At 42.4% G+C, this 24,121-nt stretch overlaps 2 protein-coding genes and 1 long non-coding RNA gene across 6 annotated transcripts; 1 reads left to right on the top strand and 2 right to left on the bottom strand.

Moving 5' to 3' along the window:
- The first annotated feature begins 37 nt into the window (after positions 1–37).
- Positions 38–16,769, top strand: LOC122914354. Of its 4 annotated transcripts, none has more exons than XR_006385786.1 (4): positions 38–446; positions 6,113–6,369; positions 13,856–14,000; positions 15,305–16,769. It is a non-coding gene; the product is annotated as an uncharacterized LOC122914354 (long non-coding RNA). The 4 variants fall into 4 exon arrangements; XR_006385788.1 differs by having other exon boundaries at positions 6,228–6,369; XR_006385787.1 differs by lacking the exon at positions 6,113–6,369 and having other exon boundaries at positions 13,679–14,000.
- H1-6 (H1.6 linker histone, cluster member) lies at positions 1,907–2,693 on the bottom strand. The gene has a single exon (XM_044260375.1). The coding sequence runs from the start codon at positions 2,674–2,676 to the stop codon at positions 1,942–1,944; it is 735 nt and encodes a 244-aa protein (XP_044116310.1). The 5' UTR covers positions 2,677–2,693; the 3' UTR covers positions 1,907–1,941.
- LOC122913990 (histone H2B type 1-C/E/F/G/I) lies at positions 9,657–24,066 on the bottom strand. Its single transcript, XM_044260638.1, has 2 exons — positions 23,654–24,066; positions 9,657–9,850 (listed from the first exon to the last, which is right to left on the bottom strand). Exon 1 carries the CDS (start codon positions 24,041–24,043, stop codon positions 23,663–23,665), a length of 381 nt encoding a protein of 126 aa, XP_044116573.1. The 5' UTR covers positions 24,044–24,066; the 3' UTR covers positions 9,657–9,850; positions 23,654–23,662.
- Positions 24,067–24,121: the final 55 nt, after the last annotated feature.

A 24,121-nucleotide genomic window follows, 5' to 3' on the forward strand; every position in this document is an offset into this window, starting at 1 on the left:
TGTATTTTACACAATCGTGAGCGCCCCTACGAAGGTCCTTTACATAAGCGCAGAGGCGGAAGCCCCCAACACACAAAGCTCTCCGGTCACACCAGCCGCGTCTTTGTAAATGACGGTCCTCTGGGAACAAGTTCTGGTTGGATGATACTCGCTGTGATGCGGCACAATTGCAGAGGGTGGGATTTCAGCACCGTTTTCCTGTTTGCTGGAAAAGGTTTAATGCTGGACCCGGAAGTGGAGGAAGAGCCCTGGTTGGTTAACTTTGTTTTTAACCCGATGTATGCCAGGAGCTAAAAAAGGTGCGAGGAACAAAGGCGCGCAGGATCGCGGGGTCAGCTCTAGACGGATTAGAGCAGTGCGGGGCACCTGCCGGCTACCAGGCGGAGGTCTGGGGTCCGTCCGCTGCTGGGCGCGGCAGTCGGACGGGGGACTCACGGCCTTAACCGGTAAGTGAAGCATATTCCTGCGCCGATTTTCCAACCTGAAACTGACCGCCATGTCCAAGCAAGACACAAGGCTGTGGCTGATTCTATACAACTTTAAACCATTATGTGTATTCGTTTTCCCTTATATAGAAGATTGTCAGAGGCCTAATTGCATGGACGAGTTTAGAAAGGCAAGGCCCTAACGAGTTGTAATACAAGCTTGCACATGAAAGAATGCGTTACGTAGTTTTTGCATGGGTCTTTGTTCAAGGTTGCTCCAAATACCAAGGCCCAAAATAAGATTAACAGTATGAATTTAACATTTATAGTAACCTTTAAGAATGCCAAATCCCAAATTAAGCGAAAGCTGAAAAACTAATTTTGCTTAAAATGAGAGAGGTCTTCACTCAGACCCTGAGAATTTCCAAGTTTTTGAGATGTAGTTCAGTTTGGACCCTAAAAACTGTAGCCCCAGTATTTCCGTAAAGGTTTAGTATTTTTCAGCCTGTGGAACACAATCTGGACAAGCCTATCCACTAGTCCTAAAACAGAATTACAATTATGTTGGACTAATTGTATTAACAAACCAATTTCTTTAATGTGACAATACAGTACTTTGGAAATGATATACGGTATTTCAATATTTTTTTAAAAGATATTATTTGACAGAGATCACAAGTAGGCAGAGAGGCAGGCAGAGAGGGGAAAGCAGGCTTCCTGCTGAGCAGAAAGCCCCATGGGGCTAGGACCCTGAGATCATGACCTGGGCCTAAGGCAGAGGCTTAACCCACTGAGCCACCCAGGTGGCCCTCAATATTCTTTCAACTGTAAATTGATGGTACTTGATATTTCTATTTTTAAATGTTAAACCCAGGGCACCTGACTGGCCGAGTTGGTTAAGTATCTGACTCTTGATTTTGGCTCAGGTCATGACCTCAGGGTCTTGGGATGGAGCCCCCAGGTCAGCTTCCTGCTCAGCGAGGAGCCTGTTTCTCCCTCTCCACAGTCTTCAAAAAGTAAATGGAAAAGCTCCACAAAGATATAAAACTCCAATCCAAATCTTGTTACAATTCCAATATATTGGCCCACAGAAAGCTGTGGCCAGGGAGTTCTGGAAACCTCTTTACAACAGTACCATGTAACAAGGTCAACTGGAATCCAAGCCCTTGGAAAGTCAGCTACATTCCTGCAGAGCAGAGCTGATCTCTGCTCCAACCTCAACCTACGATGCCTTTCCAGAGAAACATGGCGGCTACACAAGGCCATGTGCCCTATTTAACTCTACTGTGCAACCTACTTTTGGACGAGGCTACAGGATTTCCAAATACTGATAAACTTTTCTAGATCGGTACTTTCTCTGACCGAACCCCACTTCCTACAATAGAATTCACTTAACAAACCAATACACGGTTACACAATTAAAAGCTACTAGGAGTTTTCAGTGTCACGCCGTTTTTTAAGTACTTGGGGTGGCTCTTAAAAGAGCCTTTGGGTTCACAGCAGAGCTTCTTTTGGCTTATTTCTTGGACGCCACTTTCCTCGCGTTGGTTTTCTGCTGGCTCAGCTTGGGCTTCCCGGCCTTCGGCTTCTCTGCTCTGGCCTTCCCCGGGCTCTTTCGCGCTTGCTTGCCCTTGGCCCCCAAGGCCTTCCTGCCGCTTCTGGCCGCTTTCTGCGCTGCCGTTGCCCGGGGCTTCTTGGCTTTCTTGTTGGACTTGGCACCTTTCGGGGACTTTGAATCCTTGGATAAAACCAGCTTCTTCGCCTTGGCGGAAGATGGCCTTTTGACCTTGCTCTTGGTTGGCTCTGGAAGTGCCTTCTTGCTGAGCTTGAAGGAGCCCGAGGCGCCGGTGCCCTTGGTCTGCACCAGGGTGCCCTTGCTCACCAGGCTCTTGAGGCCCAGTTTGATGCGGCTGTTGTTCTTCTCCACGTCGTAGCCGGCGGCCGCCAGCGCCTTCTTGAGCGCTGCCAGGGACATGCCAGCTCGCTCCTGGGACACCGACAGCGCCTCCGTGATCAGCTTGGACACGGAGAGGCTCGGGGCCTTGCGACTAGCGCCTAGTTGGCCCCCCGGCTTCTTCCCCCTCTTCTTAACTGGAGGATTGTCCATTGAAACCAAGGCAGTGTCAGCTGTGGCTGCGGGAGCCGTCTCAGACATGGCACGAAGACAAGCTGAGGGCGACCACCGACGAGCACAAGATGCCGCGCGGCCTCCCGGCCTTATATAGGGCAGGGCGTGCTGTGATTGGTGCATCACCCGGGCATCGCCCCGCCCCTCGAGGGAGGAGCTTTTGTGTTTGTTTTACCCCAAAAAGTTGGATCACGCACAAATCCTCCTAGCAGAATCGTCCATCTTTCACTGCTGGGTCATCTGCGGAGACCCAGATTTCACGTGCCTTTTAACTTTTTCATGAAAAACGACCCTGAATGCCAAAATTGTTAGATAAAGCTCTCGATTTTCGGGAAAATTCAAGGAGAAGGGAATAACTTCCTCTTTCCTTGTAAATTTAAAAGGCATTTTGAACACGAGGTTTACTTCAGCTCTTTCGAGTGGTTTTCTAAACGGTTGGCTTCCAATCGATGGAAAAAATAAATTATTCACACATTGATTTTTATTGGAAATTATTTATGTATGTGAAGGAAGTAACACATCTCTTAACTGTCTCATGGTGTGCTTAGGAGATGCTTATAGAATTGTCTAAAAAATCGTAGAGTACGACTTTATTTGGGTAAACACAATCTAATGAACCATAATCTCCAAAGTATGTGGGTTGTTTGTGACTTAAACCAGTCTTAGGTCCCTGTGGCTTGATGGAGTGAATAAAGCCACCTAACGTGATATCTGTGTCCCCAAGTCAAGTCACCTCCGTGAGCCGTGTCCTCAACTGAATTTTGCTTCTGGTTTCATTAGGCCAAACCGTACCCCCACCCAAACCCCGTTCTACCTCCGAAATGCCAGGAACACACAAAGAGAAAAAGATAGAGTCCCTACTCCCAATTAACATGAAAATGGGAGTCAGGAAGTGGGGAGCATAACCCCAGATCTTGAGCAGGACTGGGCTGGCCTGTGTGCCTGCAAAGCTGTGGGAGAGGAATTACCAGGATAGGGTCTGGGATGCTTTTTTGGGCTTTTCCTTGGACTTGCCTTCCCAAGAGGTCCAGATGGGAATTTGTTTTTCAAGGCCAGACCTTTCAGAAGGATGTTGAGAAAGGAGCGCAGTATGGCTGAAGCACAGGCTTCAGCAGAGAAAAACCCCAAAAAGACCATCTTGTGGAGATCCCCCATCACCAATCCCCCATGCCTGCATGAGAAGTTTGTTATTCTGCAGGCTGGGGAACGACCTGAAATTTTTAAGGACAGGATTTGTGTATTGTTCTTGTAGCTGTCTTGGTTTTAGAATTTTCCCATAAAAAAACAATTACTGGAAAGGGCTCAGTGTCAGAGGTTGGTAGTCTGTTGCAATAGTCTTAGAAAAGACAAGGGCTTCACCTAAGGAGACAGTATGGGAATGGAGAGTCTATGTTTGAAATATTTCTGAAGCAGAAATCAAATGAGGAGATTTTCTAACTTCTGGTTGCAAAGTGGAGTAGCAAATTCTCTGCCTCTCTCTGTGTCAGGGGCACATGCTTACACACTCACCTGAAAATACACACACACATTCAGAAAACAATACCAACTTAAGTGCTTGCTTTCTGATGCATTCCAATCTATTTCATTCTTTTAATGCTCGTTGCAAACTACGGGATTGATTTCACAACACACTAAGGCACTAATGTGACCCTCGATTTGAAAAATCTTTCTTCTAAGGGAGATTACAGGTGCCTCTCACTGAGGACCCTAGATTTTAACATGTGTTTGGTTTTTCTGACCCTGTGTGACCCCTGAGTACTTGTGCTTAGGCGTCAGGTTGTGAAGTGGCTTGAACCTTAAAATTCTAGGTTGACAGAACATATCATTCTATTGCTTTAAAAGTAATAAAGAATTGGAGAATTTAAAAAATTCTTACGTTCCATAATTTAAGATCCAGAGAAAGAACCATGATTCATTCTTTGTATTGGAAATCAAAAAGATACCACACACACAAACACACACACACAGTGCTTACTACTGTGTTAGTCATCCTAAGTTTTTCCCCTTCAAAAAATGAAAACATATAGAAACTAATTTGGTTGTTAAGGAACTGAGTGACAGAAAAGTCATAAAACTCACCCAGGGTCTAAGAACTAGGAAACAGGAGGCTGGCTTCAAAAGGTTCTAGCTAGTTACAGACATCACTGATGTTGGATCATTTTTTTTCTTCCTCTTTATATGTTACAACTGCTGTCCATGTAATTACATTTTTATAGCATTTTTTTGGTGAGGCCATACTGTAATTTTATTTTGGCAAATCTTCTGTTGTGAGAAAGTCAACCTTCTGAAATTTCATGAGGGAAATAATACTGCCATAAACACTTCCTTAAGATCAACTTTTGCTGGCCTCTCTAACTTCTACATAGTAAAACAAGGGAGGCAGTAGCAAGGAAACGAAATGTTTTCTTTAAAAAAATATGATAAATTTATTCTGTCATGATAGGGAAAGTGTACAGCCCATTTTTAATACTAATTTAACATTCTAGTCTGTTGGGATTTTTTTTTAAGTTTATTTATTCATTTATTTTTTTAGTAATCTTTACACCCAACATGGGGCTCAAACTCATGACCCTGATATCAAGAGTCACGTGCTCAGAGCTGAGATTTGAGGTGCGTGTTACGCTGACCTCCAGAGCCTCTTATTCGCCTTCCTTGTTTTCTCTGAGCAAACACTTGGAGGTACTTAGTCTGGCTATGTGACCTGAGGACACCTTTTTTTTTCTGGACAACTGTAATCTCTTTGGTCCAGGTGTTGCAGGATTTTTCTCCATCGGTGCCCACAGTTCTTGGTTACACCACTTTGAAGAATGAAGAGGTAGACCAGACAGACAGTGTGGTGGGCAGCAAAGAAGGTTTATTGAGTGAGAGCAAAGTGATAGTACAAAGCTCCCAAGGAGGGAGGGGGCCTGAAGGGGTTGCCCTGTAGTCTGTTGTTTAAAAAAAGGTGTTTACTCTATATTTCTCCATGTATGTGTGTGTGTGTGAATAAAATAAAAGCATCTACAGATTTTCAGTATGCTCAGTGAGATCAGCAGAATTTCACTTACCAAAATGTCTACCCAACATGCTTCTTAGATTTTCCTAGTATCTAGGATTTAGACCTACCTTTCAAAACTGTTAGCCTTTTTCATGTTTCTTCTTTTTTCAATAGGTATATTTGAACTTTGTTTCAAAGATAGCTTCATCTATCTTTAACAAACATTAGTTCACATTTGACTCCACCTCTTTTTCAACTGATCTCTTCATGTTTGAATCATTCTATTTTGATTGGTTGCTTGTTCTGCTGTTGAGGAATTATTTTGTTTGCTTGTGAACAATTCCATGGTTTGTAAAAGTTGTCTCTAAAATCATCAAGTATTAAATATCAAGTGCAGGTCTGATGTTGTTCCAGGGCTGAGGGACATTAAAATGACAGTTTTTAAATTAAGAAATAAGTCTTACTTGGTCTCCAAACTAAAGAAATCACCACTTTCCTTATTTGGGAGGTAAGATTTAAATATATGCAATAACAACAATAATTTGGTGCTGAAATCAATGCCCAAAACAATAATCTTCCCAGGGTTTCAAGATGGAGAGATCTCTCTGAGAGAGGGTGGCAGGAAAGAAGTCCTCAGTTGAGTGAGATGGACCTGAATGACTTGTTCAGCTTGTTTCTGCCCCTCCTTATGAAACAGCATACCTTCTGAAGGAGTTCTAAAAACATCTCAGAGGAAAGAGGACCAAACTCACCAAAGGCTAAGTAGAAAGCACTGGAAGCATTTGCCCTCTAAGAAAAATGATTTGCATAATTAGAAACCCACTGGAGGAGCCATTCAGGTAACTTATTTCTGTTTTTCCTGACATTCCCACCTGGCTTATTAGCTATTTATATGGAAACAAAGATACTACTGGTATTATGCTGTTTCTTAATTTGTGACTGCCACGGATAATGCTAACAACATAGACTTCTATGCAAAACCTTTCCATGGATGTTAATGAGCCAGTTTTCCAAAGTAAGGAGACACAAGCATTAAGACTTGGTGTGAATTTTCTGTTGCACTTTAATACAGAATATGGAGTCACTAGAAAAAAAAAGCAAGAAGTCTATTTTTTTTTTTTTAACTAAGTAGACTTAGATGGCACATGTCTATTTCCCCTTGATCTTATCCCTTCTTCCAGTCTGGACCAGAGATTCGCCCTCCCGAGGAGATAAAGAGGACCATGAGGTGGAAAATGACATGGAGGATGAAAATTGCACGATTAAGAGCACAGGATGCTAGAAGAAACCTGTACCCTTGGGCAGCCTTGGCTGCTCCCCACCACCCGTAACAAAGCAGCCAAGCTCTCCTGCTAATTGGGAAGAGCAAATCTCTTTCTAGCTAACTGACTACATACAGATTTCTGTGAAATACAGCCCAGTGCATTCCTGAGTCAGTGGATAATACCTTCCCATGAACATGCCAAGTTCATAGACCTGGGATATTTGTCTACCAGGCATGCTACTGAATCCTTCCACAGGAGTGCCTGGTGTGTGGGGAGAGCTTATCTGTGCAGACCCACTGAATGGGAGGATGGACACATAGTCCATCTAATTTCCACCTGTAACTCCTATGTTTCCTTTGTTTTCTTTTAAGATTTCATTTATTTATTTGGCCTACAGAGATCACAAGTAGGCAGAGAGGCAGGCAGAGAGAGAGGGGGAAGCAGGGTCCCCGCTGAGCAGAGAGCCCGATGCGGGGCTCGATCCCAGGACCCTGAGATCATGACCTGAGCCGAAGGCAGAGGTTTAACTCACTGAGCCACCCAGGTGCTGCTTGTTTTTATTTTTTAATAAACATTTTAGGGGATCCTGGGTGGCTCAGTCATTTAAGCACCAGACTTTTATTTCGGCTCTGATGATGATCTCAGGGTCATGAGGTCAAGCCCCCAATGGGGCTCCACACTCAGTGCGGAGTCGGCTTGAGACTTTCCCTCCATCTCCTTCTGCCCACTGCCCACGCCCCCAAATAAATAAATAAATCTTTAAAAAATATTAAAAAAAAAAAAAAGAAACATTTTCCGTTATATATCTTTCCACTTAATTTACCTGTCTGACTAGGACCACTCTGAGATCCTGCTTCAAGTAACGTATCACCCTCAATGAATGCTGTAAGGATATCATTAGGCTTTATGTCACTTCCCACTGGGTGGGCAAAAATGGTTTTGCCCATGATATGCATTTTAGTTTTGTAAGAATTTCAACATTTTTCATGAGGGAGCAGTCAAAGCCTATTTATTTAAGATTAAACATTCACCTTCTGGTGACAAGTCTCAGTCTAATACTGTTTGTGGGAACATGTGGCCCTCGGCTCTCCAAGGCTATTGTCCGTGTGTGCAATGGAGGAGCTCTGGCCTTGGAATAAGGACACCTGGGTGAGCTTCCAAACCTTGCCTGTTTCTGACTCTTGTGATTGGGGCCACATAGCACTTTATTTCTCCCAGTCTTATTCACTTTCCTGTTTTTGTTTTTTTGTTTGTTTGTTTTGTTTTGTTTATTTTATTTTTCAGTGTTCCAAGATTCATTGCTATTCACGTTCCTTGTCTGTAAGTCACAGCAAAGACAGTCTTAGTCTGCTCAGGCTAGCGGAAAAAAGTACTATCGATGGGGTGGCTTAAACAATAGAAATTTATCTCCCCGTAGCTCTGGAGACTTGAAATCTGAGATCAGAGGGCCAGCATGGTCAAATTCTGGTGAGAGCTCTACATGGCTGTCTTCTGGCTCTGACCTCGAATGCTCTTTCTGTGCTGCGTGCGTACCGGCACTGTCTTTCCCTCTCGCTCTTCTTACAAGCCCACAGATCTAATTCGAGTAGGACCTCACTTTTATAACTCCCTAAGCCTTAAATACCTCCTAAAGCCCATCTCCAGATAGAGTCACACTGGGAGTTAGGGCTTCAATGTATGAATTCTGGAGGGAGAGAATGCAATTCCCATGAGACACCTCTCTCATGGAGTCGTTGGGAGGCTGGTAAGGAGCAGTGTTGGTATAAAAGTAGGTTTGGTTCCACACACAGCCAAATGCAGTTTATTATTCCAGCACTGTCCCAGGCAGAGGAATCCGGGCTAAATACTAGTTTTCAGTCTTAACCTAAGAGCCTACTTATTCTGCATATGGTGCCTTCTGCGGAATGATGTGACCATGGGCCACAGTTCATTTCTTATGGGATCATGACTAATGAAACCATGGGGGAGAGGTCCCAAGAGGGAAATGGCATTTCAAAAAAATTTGACGGGGGCCTGTCAGGTTAACAATGCTTTAAGGCAATTCTCAGGGTAAATATGCATGCAGTAAAACAGGGATTTTCATAAAATGTTGGGATATAAATGGGCATGTTCCTTCTGGATGGCAGTTTGGCAATGTCTGTATCAGGAGCCTTACAAGATGTGGTGACCTAGTGATTTAGTATTTCTACTTCTAGAAGTCTATCTTAAAGAGATAATCACAGGGGCGCCTGGGTGGCTCAGTGGACTAAGCCTCTGACTTCGGCTCAGGTCATGATCTCAGGGTGCTGGGATCGTGTCCTGCGTCGGGCTCTCTGCTCAGTGGGGAGCCTGCTTCCCTCTCTCTCTCTCTGCCTGCCTCTCTGCCTACTTATGATCTATCTCTGTCAAATAAATAAATAAAAATCTTTTAAAAAGAGAGAGAGAGATAATTACATATTTAAACAAAGATGTGTGATCTGTTAAATCTCGAATGCATAAAAATGAAACAGGCGTTGCAGGGACATGTGACTCTTGATCTCAGGGTCATGAGTTCAAGCCCCCACGCTGGATATAGAGATTATTTTAATAACTTCGGGAAAAAAAAATTTCTTAAATGGACCTCAATCTAAATAGCTAATAGCAGAGGACTGTTTATCTAAGTAATGATACAGCCACTAAATACTGTTTCTAAGCATATCACCTAGAAAACTGTATATGTGGATCTATGGCATGATACCTAAACATGCTTCATATATGCATTATATATGCATTATATGTGTATCCTATGTATCTACATTCATCTATACGTATCTGTCATATACATATTAAAAGGAGATACTAAGAGTTATTTTAATTCTTTATATATTTTTCTTTTTACAAAATTCTACAATAAGCATTTAATATTTTTATACTCAGAAAATAATATTTTAGCCAGGTTCTTACAGATCCTTCTGTGATTGTTAAAAATCTTTCCATTAATCTTCTTATAGCATCACTTGTTGTTTTACGTGTGAGATGGAACGGTGTCTAGCAGTGGCCGGTGGTGGAAAAGATGTCTAAAACCCATCTGCTCCTCCTGTGAAAAGAGAGAGATTGATCAATTCATTTTTATAATTCATCAGATCCCTGATATTATACTTGAACTCTGAGAACAACAGCAATAATGAGGATGGTTAATTTCACTGGGAGCTTGTTCTGCTCCCGGTGGTGTTCTAAGCACTTTATAGATACCAACACACTTTCTCTTGCGGCAACCTTATGAGATACCTCTGGTCCTTCTCTCTGCTGTGTAGATGAGAAAATGAAGGTTGGGTTTCTCCAGTGACACAGTGAAATGGTGAATCTCTGTAGTAAGTTCACACCCTCTAGCACTGGAGTCTATGTAAACTCTTAAACAAAGGATGAATATGGTCCAGCCAGTGTCCTTTACATTTGAGCTAAGTTTGTTTGTTTGTTTGTTTGTTTTAAGATTTTATTTATTTACTTGAGAGACAGAGAGAGAGAGTGTGTTTGTGCACAGAGCAGGGAGAGAGGGAGAGAGAAGGACAAACAGAGTCCCCATTGGGCAGGAAGCCCCACTCAGGAACTCAAATCCAAGACCCTGGGATCATGACATGAGTTGAAGGCAGACGCTTAATTGACTGAGCAATCCAGACGCCCCTGAGCTAAGTCTTGAAGGGCAAGTAGGACATCAGGTTAGTGCTTTTCACAAAGGAGACGCAGTGACAAAGGCCAGGTCATGGACACTGTCTAAGGTGAGGTGCTTGGGGTGGGCCACAGCTCGAACTGCCTGTGAGGGGCGAGGAAGTTCCTTATATAACCACAGTTAGAGTTCAAGCCTGTTATTCCCACATGGAACAGCTGAAACTGTGCCCAGAAGCCACCCTTCTCCCAGCTGCTCATCCGTTTGGGCAGCTAACAGATGAGGTCATCCCCCATGAGCTTTTAAATAAGTCAGATGAAACATATCTGATGGAAATGTACACAAATAAAGTCTTAGTCTACTTCTGGGGTGTTCTGAAATGCACTTTTCCTCCTCCTCTTGTCAAGCAAGCAAAGGCAAACCTGATTTTATCCCCTGCAGGTGTCCACATCCCATGCAGGAAAAGGTACAGAGAGTTTACTTATTAGGGAATTCTCTTTTATATGTCTGGACTGAAGTGTTCCTTGGGCAGGGAGATACGGGTTCCTGTGGCAAGTGTTTGCATGCCTGGCTAATCTCAGGACCTATGATTATAACCCATGCTTGAAACAGCTAACACCCCAGTGATCATTTCGCTTCCCAAAGACAAAGATTTGTGCATCCTGCTTTGTTTGTACTTCGAGAAGTGCAATCGCCATCATATTCAGGTAGGTTCAAAGCAGAGCCTGCTGGTTGTGGGGGTGCGGGCTGGGGAAACAGTCCTCTCCCTTTAGCTGGCGAGGGGCGGTCTCCCCCACAAACGACGACTCAAGATGTGACCCCTGATGTTCCCATAGGGAGTTTAGCGGACTTACTTTCGCTTCAGATGTAGTGCTCTTAACAACAACGCATGCCACGGGTTGTCTTAATCCCCGTGGAAAAGGCCCCCAATTTAAAGCCTATGCTAGAGGAAACTACGGCTCTCCCTTTGGGGGCTCACGCTCACACATGACCTCACAAGCTCATGCTCGAATGAAGACACTGATGAGGGTAGCAGAGAACGAGCGACAGATACTGGGACAGATATTCCGCATTTGCAGAAGCTGTTGGTTTCCCCTCGTTCCTTCATTCCAGGCTCATCTTCAAGGGCTTCGGCCCTCTCCACTTTCCGGCTAACATATCGTTGGGGAATTCACTGAGTTAATAGAGTACACATTTAGAATGTTTCTGGAACACACTTCCTGCCACCCCAGTGTTAGCAACTATTGTGATAGTGTTTTAATTCATGAAAATACTGCCGCCCCTGACCTGCCTTTCGTTGCTGTACTAGGTGACTCCCCAGAGTGTTTCTTCCTTTCTTGCATCCTATATAATTATATATGATAACTACCATTTGTGATCTGTCTTCTCCAGCCAAGATGAAAGGTCCAAGATGGCAGTGAGTTGTCCCTTTTCAAGGGGACAGTTGCTGAAGCTGGAGCAACAGAGCCAGGTCATGGTCCTTCAGGGCTGGAGCAGAAAAGGAAGACTTCCCCTTCATATGCCACCCCTAGACTCTGTCCTCATCCTTTCTGTGCCGGACATTGTCATTGGCTGGTGAAAAGCCATTGTGGGGCTTGAAGGGACAGAAGGGACAGAGGAAGTGGGGCGGGGGTGGAAGAGAGGGCAGGGAAAGGGAAGCGGATCTTGGGGCTCAGGAGAGCTTCCTTGCTCCTCCTCCATCAGCTCCTCTGTCCGCTGGCCGGATGTGGAGGCTCCAGCAGAGTATCTCTAAGGCCCGAGGGTCTGCGAGGCACAAGCTGGAAGGAGTCATCCCTGAAAGACATGGAGCCACGCCCCATCCCCTTGTGGCGGCGCATCATATGACATTTTGTAACAGATTGAGGACCTTCTGTCCTGGCTCACCATTAAGTTTTGGGGATCTGCTCCATAGAAGAGAAAGTATCACAGACCTTGCTTTGACTTGAGGCTGGTCTAGTGAAACAGACTCATCACTGCCCTTCACAGTAGCGCCTTGATCCTAGATCCGGTCTCCAAGACAATGATTAGCAACTGTCAGAGCTCCCACCCCACACGCGGGCGCTGCTCACACTGGGGCCGCCTGCTCAGAATTTCATTCCCGGGCTCATCATCGCAGTCCTTCCTCGTCATCCTCACCACTTTAATCCTGGTTCTTTTGCTTTGGATTTTTTTCCATGACACTTGCCTTCCCGCAGACCAGATATTTTCATTATTCATTATGTTTTCCAGTCTCACCTCCTAGAGTCCTAGTTCCCTGAAGGAAGGGACTGTGACTTTGTTCAATGATATAAGCATGCGTGAACTTGGCACACAGCAGGCATTCAAAACAATTATTGAATGAATTGACTCATTCAATCATTTATGCATACTGACTATGTGCCAGGCCCAGTCGCAGCCCCTGGGGATACCGTGTGACCAAACCAGAGCCCAGAGCCTATTGGACATGACAGCTAGGCAAGTAGTAAGAATTAATTGCAAACGGAGCAAGACGTACACTGAACGATTGGGTGGGCTGGTTTGAGGGGAGGCGAGGGGCAGGAGGATGTCTATAGGATGATGAGGAGGAGTTTGCAAAGCAGGAAGGAGAGGGAAAGAATCAAAAGATGGAGGTCCAGCATATGTGTGGGGCGGGGAACCAGAAAGCAGGATGTGTGCAAATCTACTGTGATCCAGATCATAAAAAAACGGGGGGAGAAGGATGTCCCAGACACTGGGTAAGGACAGCACCTGCCAAAGTGTGTTTCATGGATTTGGAGAATCCTGAAGGCAAGATAAGTAGCTCCTTCAACCCCATTCCAGACCAGCCATGACATCCTAGTTCAGACGCTAGCAAAACAGAGGTCCCATCACCCCTTTCCCTCATTTCCAGTTGATTAAAATTTCTGATCATCTTAGGACATGAAAAAAACAGTGTGCTATTATAACGATGGGCAGCTGTCATTATACATGTGTCCAAACCCAGAGAATGTACGACACCAAGAGTGAACCGCAAATGGCAAACTGTGGTCTTTGCGTGATTGCGATGGGATGGGTCCTTGTAGGTTCATCCTTGGGGAAACAGAAGTACCATTCTAGTGAGTGGTGTTGCTAATGTGGGAGGCTCTGCATGTGTGGGGATGGTGGTACATGGGAAGTCTGTACCTCCCTCTCAATTTTGTTGTACAACATGTATATTTTAGACTGTAGGGGGAGAAATGCCCCATTCACTCAGGGTATTTATGTCTAGAACTGACTGGGCCAAATTCTGTCTCTGACCCTTAGAGCGGGGCTGGATCCCGTGACTCATGGGATCACAGCCTGAGCCAAAACCAAGCGTCCGTTGCTTAACCAACTGAGCCATCCAGGCGCCCCAGTCAGCATTCTTTTTATATCAAATCACTTGTGAAATTCCCATGACTTAAGGAAAACCGGTTCTTAACCAAGATCTTCAATCACCAGCTGCCCTAGGGGCTAAGGGTCGAAGGAAGGCTATAAATGAAACTTGGCAAATATCAGCAGACCCTGAGAATGTACCACGTACATGTCACTCTACAAAGTGCTTTCTATGCATCAAAGATCTCCGATTTTCACCAACATCTAGAAGGTATGTGTTATTACCATCATCCTCAAGACACAAATGAGAACACTGAATCACACAGAGAGGAAATGTGGGTCAAACTTGGAGGTTCCATCTCTAGAGACCACAATTTTTTCCTCAGGGAGTTATCTCACTGGCATGATACTGTTTCTGGGACAAGTATTTTGTATTCGTGGTTTCATTTAATCCTCACCCCATTTTCATGGGTGAGTAATTACGACCACCTTATGGGCTCAGAGTGGTGGGTTTGTTAAACAGTAACTCAAAGACATTTAGCTAATTATTAGCACACTGTTTTCTTATGTACAGGTGTGCCAAGCAATAGGAAAATTTAATCCAACAAAGTCCAAAAAAGGTGATTATCTAACAGAGGGGAGAAAAAGCCCACAGAATAAGAACGAGATGTCATGTTTGTGCATTATTTTTAGTATAGACAATCTGTTCTAATGTAGACTAACAAGCCCTTTAAAGAAAACAATTAGTGATTCTTTAGAAACTCTCCAGTTCCTAAACCCTGGGAGCATGTGACAGGCTGTCTCTGCATAATACATTCTTCCAACCCTCAGTCAGCATGTCCGTCCTATGTTGGCCATATCTTCACCCCTTCCGTCATTGGACTTTCTCAACTCCCCCACATGGGTCAAAAAACTTGTGAGGGCAATCACAAATATAATAAGAAGAATCTGAAGTCCATATAGTCTCCAAGTACTTATTTGACATGTCTTATGTAGAAGAATAGTTCTCAAAGATCATTTTGATGTATTTTAGTTAAACAAGTATCATTTTTCCTAGTTACTGTTTCAATTGTAATTTGAGCCATTGTCAGAAATAAACCATGTAGCAACCCTTCTTGTTTAGGAAATTTTAGTCAAGGTGTAGAGGTCTAGGCTCTGAAGAATTTATTTTATTTCATTTCACTTCATTTTATTTCATTTCATTTCATTTAATACTGGGGAAGACGAAATCCAAAATCTAATCATTGGAAAGACTGATAAAGGAGAAAAAGACAAAACGGCAACACAGAAGGAAAAAGAAGGAATGGTAGTCTACTCTAGTTCTCATCTTGATCTGTAGAACCTTAGGAGAAAGATCCCTACTTCCAGAATTCTGGAGAACTTTCAATGAGTCTCAAGATTGTGTTTCCAAAGAGAATGTGTATCCAAGTGGTGAGATTCTAAAAATGTGTTTGCAGTGAGAAGCAAATATCCATCTGTCCTGGAATGTAAAAGCAATATTTTTAGTTAAAAGGACTGGAAATGGCCTTTCCATCATTGCTATGAAGTTGACTTTTCTTTTCTTTTCTTTTTTAGACTGCCACATACAGGGCCTCATTTGGATGTGTCTGGAGTCTTGGAAGATTGACTACCCTACGTTCTCCTACAAATGGACCTTGAGAGCTTGTTTGGAGGTTCCAAGAGGGAGCACAACTACTCCTATACCCTTGACCAGAGAATGGTCCTCCTCTATCCACGAATCATTCTCCTTCATGGAGCACAACAGCTTCCAGGAGGGATGCACATGGAACAGTGAGGGAGGAAGGGGACACCTGCCAACCCAGCCAGATCAGCCAGATCAACCCTGGTGATCAGTGCAAGTGACAGATGTCACAATTCGATCACCCTCACATCCTATAGCTGACACTTCTTGAAGTCTTTAATCATATAATTTACAGAAGTGTGTCTGGTGACATCTTCTCTCCAAATGTAGCTTCCATTTGTTCAATTATGCTAGTGTGGGGAACAGTTATTGATAATATCTGACAATATCAGAAGGCCCTAAAGCAGAACATGTCAAAAACCAAGTCCCATGGATCCTTTTGGTACAATTTCAAATGATGAGAAGTTATGAGAATCTTTAGGTAGGGACACATTATCATGATTATTAGGATAAGGAGTAAAATACGGACACTGTAAATTTAAGTTATTTTGGGCAAATTTTAAAGTGTCTTGTATTATCCTCTTAACAGGTAGCAGATACAGACTGACATGATCTGTCCAATAAGAATACTTTTGTACAGATTTTTGAAAGTATTTTACCTATGATCTCAGTTCTATCATTTACAAGTAGTAAAGGTATTACCAGGTGGGGGAAAAAAAAAAACCTGTTTTAACAATAACATGAAATTGATTTGTTCACATGGTTCTTGAGGTATGGTTTGAAGCCCTGCCTCAGCTTTATAGTTTTGAAATTTACATTAATTACAGATAACACAAGGGTCAATCACTTGTCCAGTCTTTGGGCTAATCAACGTATTTGTAAAATTTGAACTGGTTGGTGTTAATCACTGGAGTTATTTTTATTTACATGATTATAAAGTCTGGAGATGGCTGAGCCACAGAAGCGGTATGAGAGATTTGTGGTAGTCAATTTTTATCGAAGGGCTGGTTATACTTGATTTTATTTTTAGAAATCAGACTAGACAATTGGTATAGTGCTGATGGTGAGGAATCCTTGAAAGGCTCTTTTTTGCACTGCAGTTTGGGTATTTTCTTTAGCATTAGGTTTAATTTTAACTACTCAGTTTTACTTTGGTTGCTCCTTTTCCTGAGTACTTAACCCATCCCCAGCTCCCGCCCCAATATTGACTGAGCCGTCTGCACAAGTTAGAAATTCCGTTTGTTTTCATACAAGTGAAAGCAAATGAACAACCGCCAGATATATCTATTTTAAGTAAATATGTCAACTCTTGAGCCGTGAGTGAAGTGCCATTCTCAGATCTGACCTGTAGACTGAGTTATTGGTTATAGAGAATAAAGTGAAAACATAACGGTAAAATCTACTTGGATTATTCTTCAGGGACAATTAATTACCAAATAATATGGCAAGGTTTTAATTAGGGAGGAACGTCAGACAAACTGGCTAAAACAAGCTTAGTGTGAGAAGAGTTGTTAAAAAGTTATGGGATTTAATTTGCAACATGGTGGATGGAACTAGAGGGTTTTATGCTGAGTGAAATAAGTCAATCAGAGAAAGACAATTATCATATGATTTCACTCATATGTGTAATTTAAGAAACAAAACAGAGGATCAAAGGGGAAGAGAGGAAAAAAATGAAACAAGACGAAACCAGAGAGGGAGATAAGCCACAAGAGACTCTTAATCACAGGAAACAAACTGAGGGTTGCTGGAGGGGAAGGGGGTGTGTGTTGGGGGGTGACTGGGTGATGGACATTAGGGAGGCACGTGATGGTTTGAGTACCGGGTGTTATATAAGACTGATGAATCACTGACCTCTCCCTCTGAAACGAATAATACATTATATGTTAATTAATTGAATTTAATTTTTTTTAAATTATGGGACTTTTTTTTTTTTTTAAGATTTTATTTATTTATTTGACTTTTTGAGGCCCTGTTTCTGGCAGTCTAAAAAAGACTTTTTTAGACTTTTTTAAAAGTTTTTACTCTTATAAGAAGGAAGTTGGAAGGCTGGATTTAGATTGGAAAATTTAAGAATTACATAAAAAGCAGACTGTACCATGATTTGACAATCAATATTTGAAAAATATGAAATACACCTGATAAATTTAATCATTCCTCCTTTCCTTAGATTGTGGGAATAAATTGTTGGCTCACCATGGCTATCAAGGAAGGCCCAGGAATATTTTTTGTTGTAAAAGATATCTTAACGGTTTCACTATTTTGTACTTAGACTTGAATCTAGGATATGATAAAAAAATATGTCAGAGAAAGCTGGTTATTATATTAATATGTAAACATAAATCATAGCTATATAAAAACAAGAAAATGGTTGCAGTCATATTTTAGAGTGAAATGTAAAACAGCATAAAGTGATCACAGCGAATTCTTTGAGGTGAGGTCAAGCACTTGTTAGAAATGATTTCAAGGGGCGCCTGGGTGGATCAGTGGATCACCCAGTGGATCAGACTCTGCCTTCGGCTCAGGTCATGATCCTGGAATCCTGGGGTACTGGGGTGCTGGGGTCCTGGAATCAAGCCCCGCATCGGGCTTTCTGCTCAGCAGGGAGCCTGCTTCCCCCTCTCTCTCTGTCTGCCTCTCTGCCTACTTGTGATCTCTTTCTCTGTCAAAAAAATAAATAAAATCTTAAAAAAAAAAAAAAGAAGAAGAAGAAGAAGAAATGATTTCAAGCTTGGCAAGGCACAAAAATATATCAAAAGTTCCATGTGAATCCTGAATTTTTCTCTTCCTAAGAGTGTTTTTTGTTTTTTAACCAATCCTAGTAAGCCATTCTGTGCTTATGTTTAGATATACACAAACCAACCACAGATAAACAAAATGATAAATTCATAGAATGATACATTCAAAGCCTATGACTTAACTTGTAAAGAATATTTAACTAATCAGCATCAAGAAAATAACACATATTAAACTGAATTTACTACATTAACAAACTGTAACAACTTTCTAATAAATGAACAGACTAAACGTATCCACTGTCTTGTATGCATATCTGTGTTTCTCTGAAGCTATAATAATTAACAGGATCAGAACTGTATGTGTTAACAACAGCCCTTAAAAGAAGCAGGCGATTTGTTCCCTCATTGGCCTGAGGAAACTGGGAGCAATACCAGTCTGCCAGGGCCTCTAGGCCAAGCGCACTCATTACATTTGCTTCTACAGATTTAAAGTGGCAAAACCAAACCTATCTAATTCCGTTCTCCTAAGACATGTACATGTCCTCTGACTTGTTTATCTAGCATCATTCTCATCTGTCTAAAAATATGAGCCTTGCATAGGTCAAATTTTTTTAGGGATGCATATTTTGCACCCTCTGATTTAGAAATTGTCTAGGTATCTGAAGATTGGGCATTAAAGTACTCAATTGAATAGTCATCAAAGTTCTCAGGTTTATCTATAGATTATGAATTCACCATTTAAGCTGACGCACTGAGTTTTTGTGATTGGACGCAACGTTATAAACATCAGCTGTTTTAAAAATGATATGATCTGAGGCACCTGGGTGGCTCAGTGAGTTAAGCCTCTGCCTACAGCTTAGGTCATGACCTCAGGGTCCTGGGATAGAGCCCCGCATCAGGCTCTCTGCTCAGTGGGGAGCCTGCTTCCCCCTCTCTGCTTGCTGCTCTGCTTACTTTGTGATCTCTCTCTGTTTGAAATAAATTTTAAAAAAAACTTAAAAAAAAAAAAAACAAAAACTACATATGGGGCACCTGGGTGGCCCAGTGGGTTAAGCCTCTGCCTTTGGCTCAGGTCATGATCTCAGTGTCCTGGGATCGAGCCCCGCATCGAGCCCCACATTGAGCTCTCTGCTCGGCAGGGAGCCTGCTTCCCTCTCTCTTTCTCTGCCTACTTGTCTGTCCAATAAATAAATAAAATCTTAAAAAAAAAAAAAACTACATATCATGAACTAAAAAATTTAAGTTGTTCAAAAATAATAGAGACATTCTCTTTTGTTTCTAAGCCATAACCTGTTAACTAAAGCCACTAATTAAATTCACAGTTAAACTTTCGTGTTTTCTCTGAGTTACAATTTAAAGAGGAAACACATTTAAAGCGTCAAGTGAAGTTTTATTTTGATTTGAGGTTCTCTTTCTTTTCTTTTAGTTTTTATTTAAATTCCGGTTAATTAACAAAGGTGTTATATTAGTTTCAGGTATGTAATATAGTGACTCAACACTTCCCTATATCACCCAGTGCTCATCACAGCCCATGCCCTCCTTAATCCCCATCACCTATTTAACCCAGTCCCCGCCCACCTCCCCTCTGGTAACCAACTGTTTGTTCTCTAGAGTTAAGAGGTTTTCCTCTCTGTTTTTCACCTATGATTCTTTGTTTTGTTTCTTAAATTCCACATATGGGTGAAATCATATGATAATTGTCTTTCCCTGACTGACCTATATCGCTTAGCTTGATACTCTCTAGCTCCTAGTTTCTTTTGCTTTAAGTTGTGTTTTTTAGTCTTTATATAAGCCATTTAAAATTTAAGTTTGCCTTAGAAGTTATTAATTTCCTGATGAGGTAGAGTGGACAACTTGCTCAAAATTGTTTGTATTCAGGGGCGCCTGGGTGGCTCAGTGGGTTAAGCCGCTGCCTTCGGCTCAGGTCATGATCTGAGTCCTGGGATCGAGTCCTGCATCGGGCTCTCTGCTCAGCAGGGAGCCTGCTTCTCTCTCTCTCTCTGCCTGCCTCTCTGTCTACTTGTGATTTCTCTCTGTCAAATAAAATCTTTTTTTAAAAAAATTGTTTGTATTCATAAAACAAAACAGTCTCAATCATTGTGCAAGTTAGAGGAGCTAATTGTGAAACCGTAATAAAATCTAAAGGAGGTAAAACTGATGTGGGAAACAAAAGCAGAAGAAAAATTATTAAATTGCTTTACTTTCTATAGCCCATTGACAGGTCCTTGAAGCAGACAGAGTGACATTCCTCTAGGGACTCAGCTGCCTCAATGTTGACATTTTGCTAAGGGCAAAAGGCTATCCTAGCTGGACACCCAGGACCCTGCAAGCTTATGTTAACATGTGAAAATTCTTTTGGAAACCTCCTTTATATCTACCCCCAAGGTACATGTTGGCAATCATCCCCCAAGCTTATGGCCCACTGATATAATTCTGAAGGGTCTCATGACTCAGGTCCTATTAGATGCTAATAAATGACCTTTTCCTAGCAATAGCGAGCACCTTTGAGGTCCTGGAAAACTTGCTTCCAAAATTCCTTAGAGACTTATGCTACTCCTAACCCCCTCCCAACTTGAAAGTATATAATGATCTACTCCTCATGACCCCATTGCTGCTTTTTCTGCCCACGGGTCCTGTCCCAGTGCTTTAATAAAATCCCCTTTTTGCAACAAAGATGTTTTAAGAATTACCTCTTGGCTGTCAGCTTCGAACCATAACATCTTTCCTACAACAAAACCAGGGCCACAGATTTGTTGATCAGTTAAGAGGGAAAAAGAAGAAGAAGAAGAAGAAGAAGAAGAAGAAGAAGAAAAAGAACAAGAAGGAGAAGAAGAAGAATTAAGAAAAAATGTAACTGGGCTCCCAGGTAGCTCAGTTGGTTAAGCGTCTGCCTTCAGCTTGGGTCATAATCCCAGGATCCTGGGATCGAGTTCTACGTGGTGCTTCTTGTGCCTCCTGCTCAGCAGGGCATCTGCTTCTCCCTCTGCCCTCCCTCCTGCTCATGCTTTCTCTTTCACGCTCTCTCTCTCAAATAAATAAATAAAAATCTTTAAAAGAAAAAAAAAAAAACAAATGTAATTAAGAACAGAGATCTCTAAGCAAACACCATTGTTGAGAATATAAGTAAATTCTCTGATACCCTTCTAAGTTTTGTAGGAGATTCCACTTACTTTCCAGTGCCCTAGCTCTTACAACAAACACATTAAGATTTAGTAACTATTAATGTCTGTTTTATGAGAGTACTGGAAGCCTTCTCTTTTTGTCTGACTCAGTAATCTGATTTATAACACCATGTTTCTTCTCTCTTCTTTCTAATCTTACTTAGAAAGCCTGAAGGGACAATTCCTTGGAATTATTGGATCATTCACTTTGGAAGCTTCTGCAGAGCAAGGGACAGGCTTCTGCAAGCTGGAAATTTGGTTAACTGGTTTTCTTTCTTGTCATTAGTCTCCTGTAAGGCCTGACTACTCAAAGTCAGTTATTACAGTTTGCCCTTTTTTACTTGTATTATCTTTGAGGCAGGAATCCTGTTTTTGCAGATGCTGACAACTATTTGTATACATAATGTGTAAACAAAAGAAAAGACCACTTTGAAAGGAGGAAAGGGACTCATCTTTAATTTCAGGAATCCACAGCATGCAAACACAAAACGCCAAACCCAATGGATCACATTAAAAGACAGAAAGAAAAATACCAACTTCCAGTTATATGCTCTCAAATGTCAGAGAATATCAGAATCCCCAGACAAACACAAACAACACAGAAAAGATTAACAAGTGCCCTAGAGTTCAGACTGCTTGTCCTCTGCCACCAATAATCACTTCATGATCTGACATAAAACCACTAATGTGTAACCGATCGACAGAGTGCACTCAGAATAAGAGCCAAAATAAGAAACAAATTTAGGCAAGAACACATTTCAGCATGCAGGAGCGGAAGGCAGATAAGCATAAAACTCAAACTGCCCAGGGCTGGACAAGAAACTTCTCCAGGTCACACATTTCTATTGATTCCTTGGCAGGACTTAAGTAAACAATGTCTTGGTGAAACTAGAAATAAATGATCAAGTTGTTAATGATTAGCCCGCCCTTCACTTGTATAGAAAGGGGAACAAGCGACAGGATTACTCCATCCAACACAGGCAAATCAGAATTTATATTAGAGACAAAGGGAAGAAGGAAAACAAAAATAAAAACAAAAACAAACCAAAGACCTTGTAATCACCTGGGTAACAGTGAACCTGCACATTTTTGAGGTAGCCTATAGTTGGCAGTCTGAATTGGACCATCAGTCCTTGAGCAGATTCACTAGACACATAGAAATTAAAAAAAAAAAAAAATCCAATTTCAGTTGTTGAAGGACTCTGGAAGTCTTAGTTTGGCTGAGGAGCTAGTGTGACTAACATCTGGAACTGTCGTTTTTGCACTTCGACCTTAACTATGTCAAAACGCTTCCAAGTTAGGCAACCAGAGCTGTGCTCCAATGCAAGCCTGTCTAAGGCAGGCAGGCCTTTAATATTCTTCCCAAGTGTTAATTAAAACTGCAGGTATAAGATCATGAGGCCCTTATGTTAAGTTACTTGGTAGTCTACATCATGTTTTATTTAAAATTGTACAAGTCTGTGTTCTTTTATAACAGAATTAATTCCCTGTGTTTTCCCATGTTTTTTAATGGAAAAAGGCAAATTTCACCGCAAAGTACTGAAAATGTGTTCCAGAACCTGGATAAGAAAAATGCAGAAGAGTGCTTCTTTCACCTAAAAATCTTTGCCTGGAGCAAAGCTCCTGAGTAAAGGGATTAAACTGTAACTTCCTAGGCTGCACTATTTGCTAAATTAAAGTTCTCTAGTGGGAGATTTTGAGTATGCCAAGTTCAAAAGCGCCTTTCCTATCCATTCACCTCCAATCTCCGCCACTAGTACTTACCTACCTTTAGTTCAGCCGCCCTTGGAAACAAGCAAGTTATCCAGCAACTTTGAGCAGAGGTCTAATAAAGGCATGGGTCGATCCTGTTTAACATAAGCCACCTTTAAAGATCATAAACCTTGTGGAGCGCCTGGGTGGCTCAGTGGGTTAAGCTGCTACCTTTAGCGCAGGTCATGATCTCAGGGTCCTGGGATTGAGTCCCGCATCGGGCTCTCTGCTCAGCAGGGAGCCTGCTTCCTTCTCTTTCTCTGCCTACTTGTAATCTGTCAAATAATAAATAAAATCTTTAAAAAAAAAAGAGATCATTAAATCTCTGTGCTCAAATTAATCAGACCAATCATGGCAGAATTTGAGAATGGGAGACTCAAAACAGCATGGGTTCTCACGAAGATGGCCCCTGAGAGCATGGAATAATATGAATCCTATTAACTTCCGCTTCGTATGGTCTTAACACCCTTAAGAGACTAGTAATTCCTTCTCTGTTAATGACTTTCGAATTAAGGTAGAATACTTTGTCCCAAGCCCCTCATGCACAATTCTGTGTTGGATTACAGCTCTCTTAGTGGAAATGTGGGTGGCTCTGAAAAGAGCCTTTGGGGTTGGATGACAGGACGCTTACTTGTCAAGCTCACTTGGAGCTGGTGTACTTGGTGACGGCCTTGGTGCCCTCGGACACGGCGTGCTTGGCCAGCTCCCCGGGCAGCAGCAGGCGCACGGCCGTCTGGATCTCCCTGGACGTGATGGTCGAGCGCTTGTTGTAGTGCGCCAGGCGGGACGCCTCGCCCGCGATGCGCTCGAAGATGTCGTTGACGAACGAGTTCATGATGCCCATGGCCTTGGACGAGATGCCGGTGTCGGGGTGCACCTGCTTCAGCACCTTGTACACGTACACCGAGTAGCTCTCCTTGCGGCTGCGTTTGCGCTTCTTGCCGTCCTTCTTCTGCGCCTTGGTCACCGCCTTCTTGGAGCCCTTCTTCGGGGCCGGAGCCGACTTGGCTGGTTCAGGCATTTTGAAACCTCAGAATGGCCGAAGTGAAGTGAAAGTAGGAAGCGAATCTGTGCTACTTATAGGGCTTTTATGCTAATG

Source organism: Neovison vison, chromosome 1, assembly GCF_020171115.1.
Source record: "Neovison vison isolate M4711 chromosome 1, ASM_NN_V1, whole genome shotgun sequence".
Classification (NCBI taxonomy): domain Eukaryota; kingdom Metazoa; phylum Chordata; class Mammalia; order Carnivora; family Mustelidae; genus Neogale; species Neogale vison.

What these genes read in the sequence shown, in the direction of transcription:
- H1-6 (XM_044260375.1), bottom strand. Translation starts at nt 2,676, where the DNA reads ATGCACCAATCACAGCACGCCCTGCCCTATATAAGGCCGGGAGGCCGC.
- LOC122913990 (XM_044260638.1), bottom strand. Translation starts at nt 24,043, where the DNA reads ATGCCTGAACCAGCCAAGTCGGCTCCGGCCCCGAAGAAGGGCTCCAAG.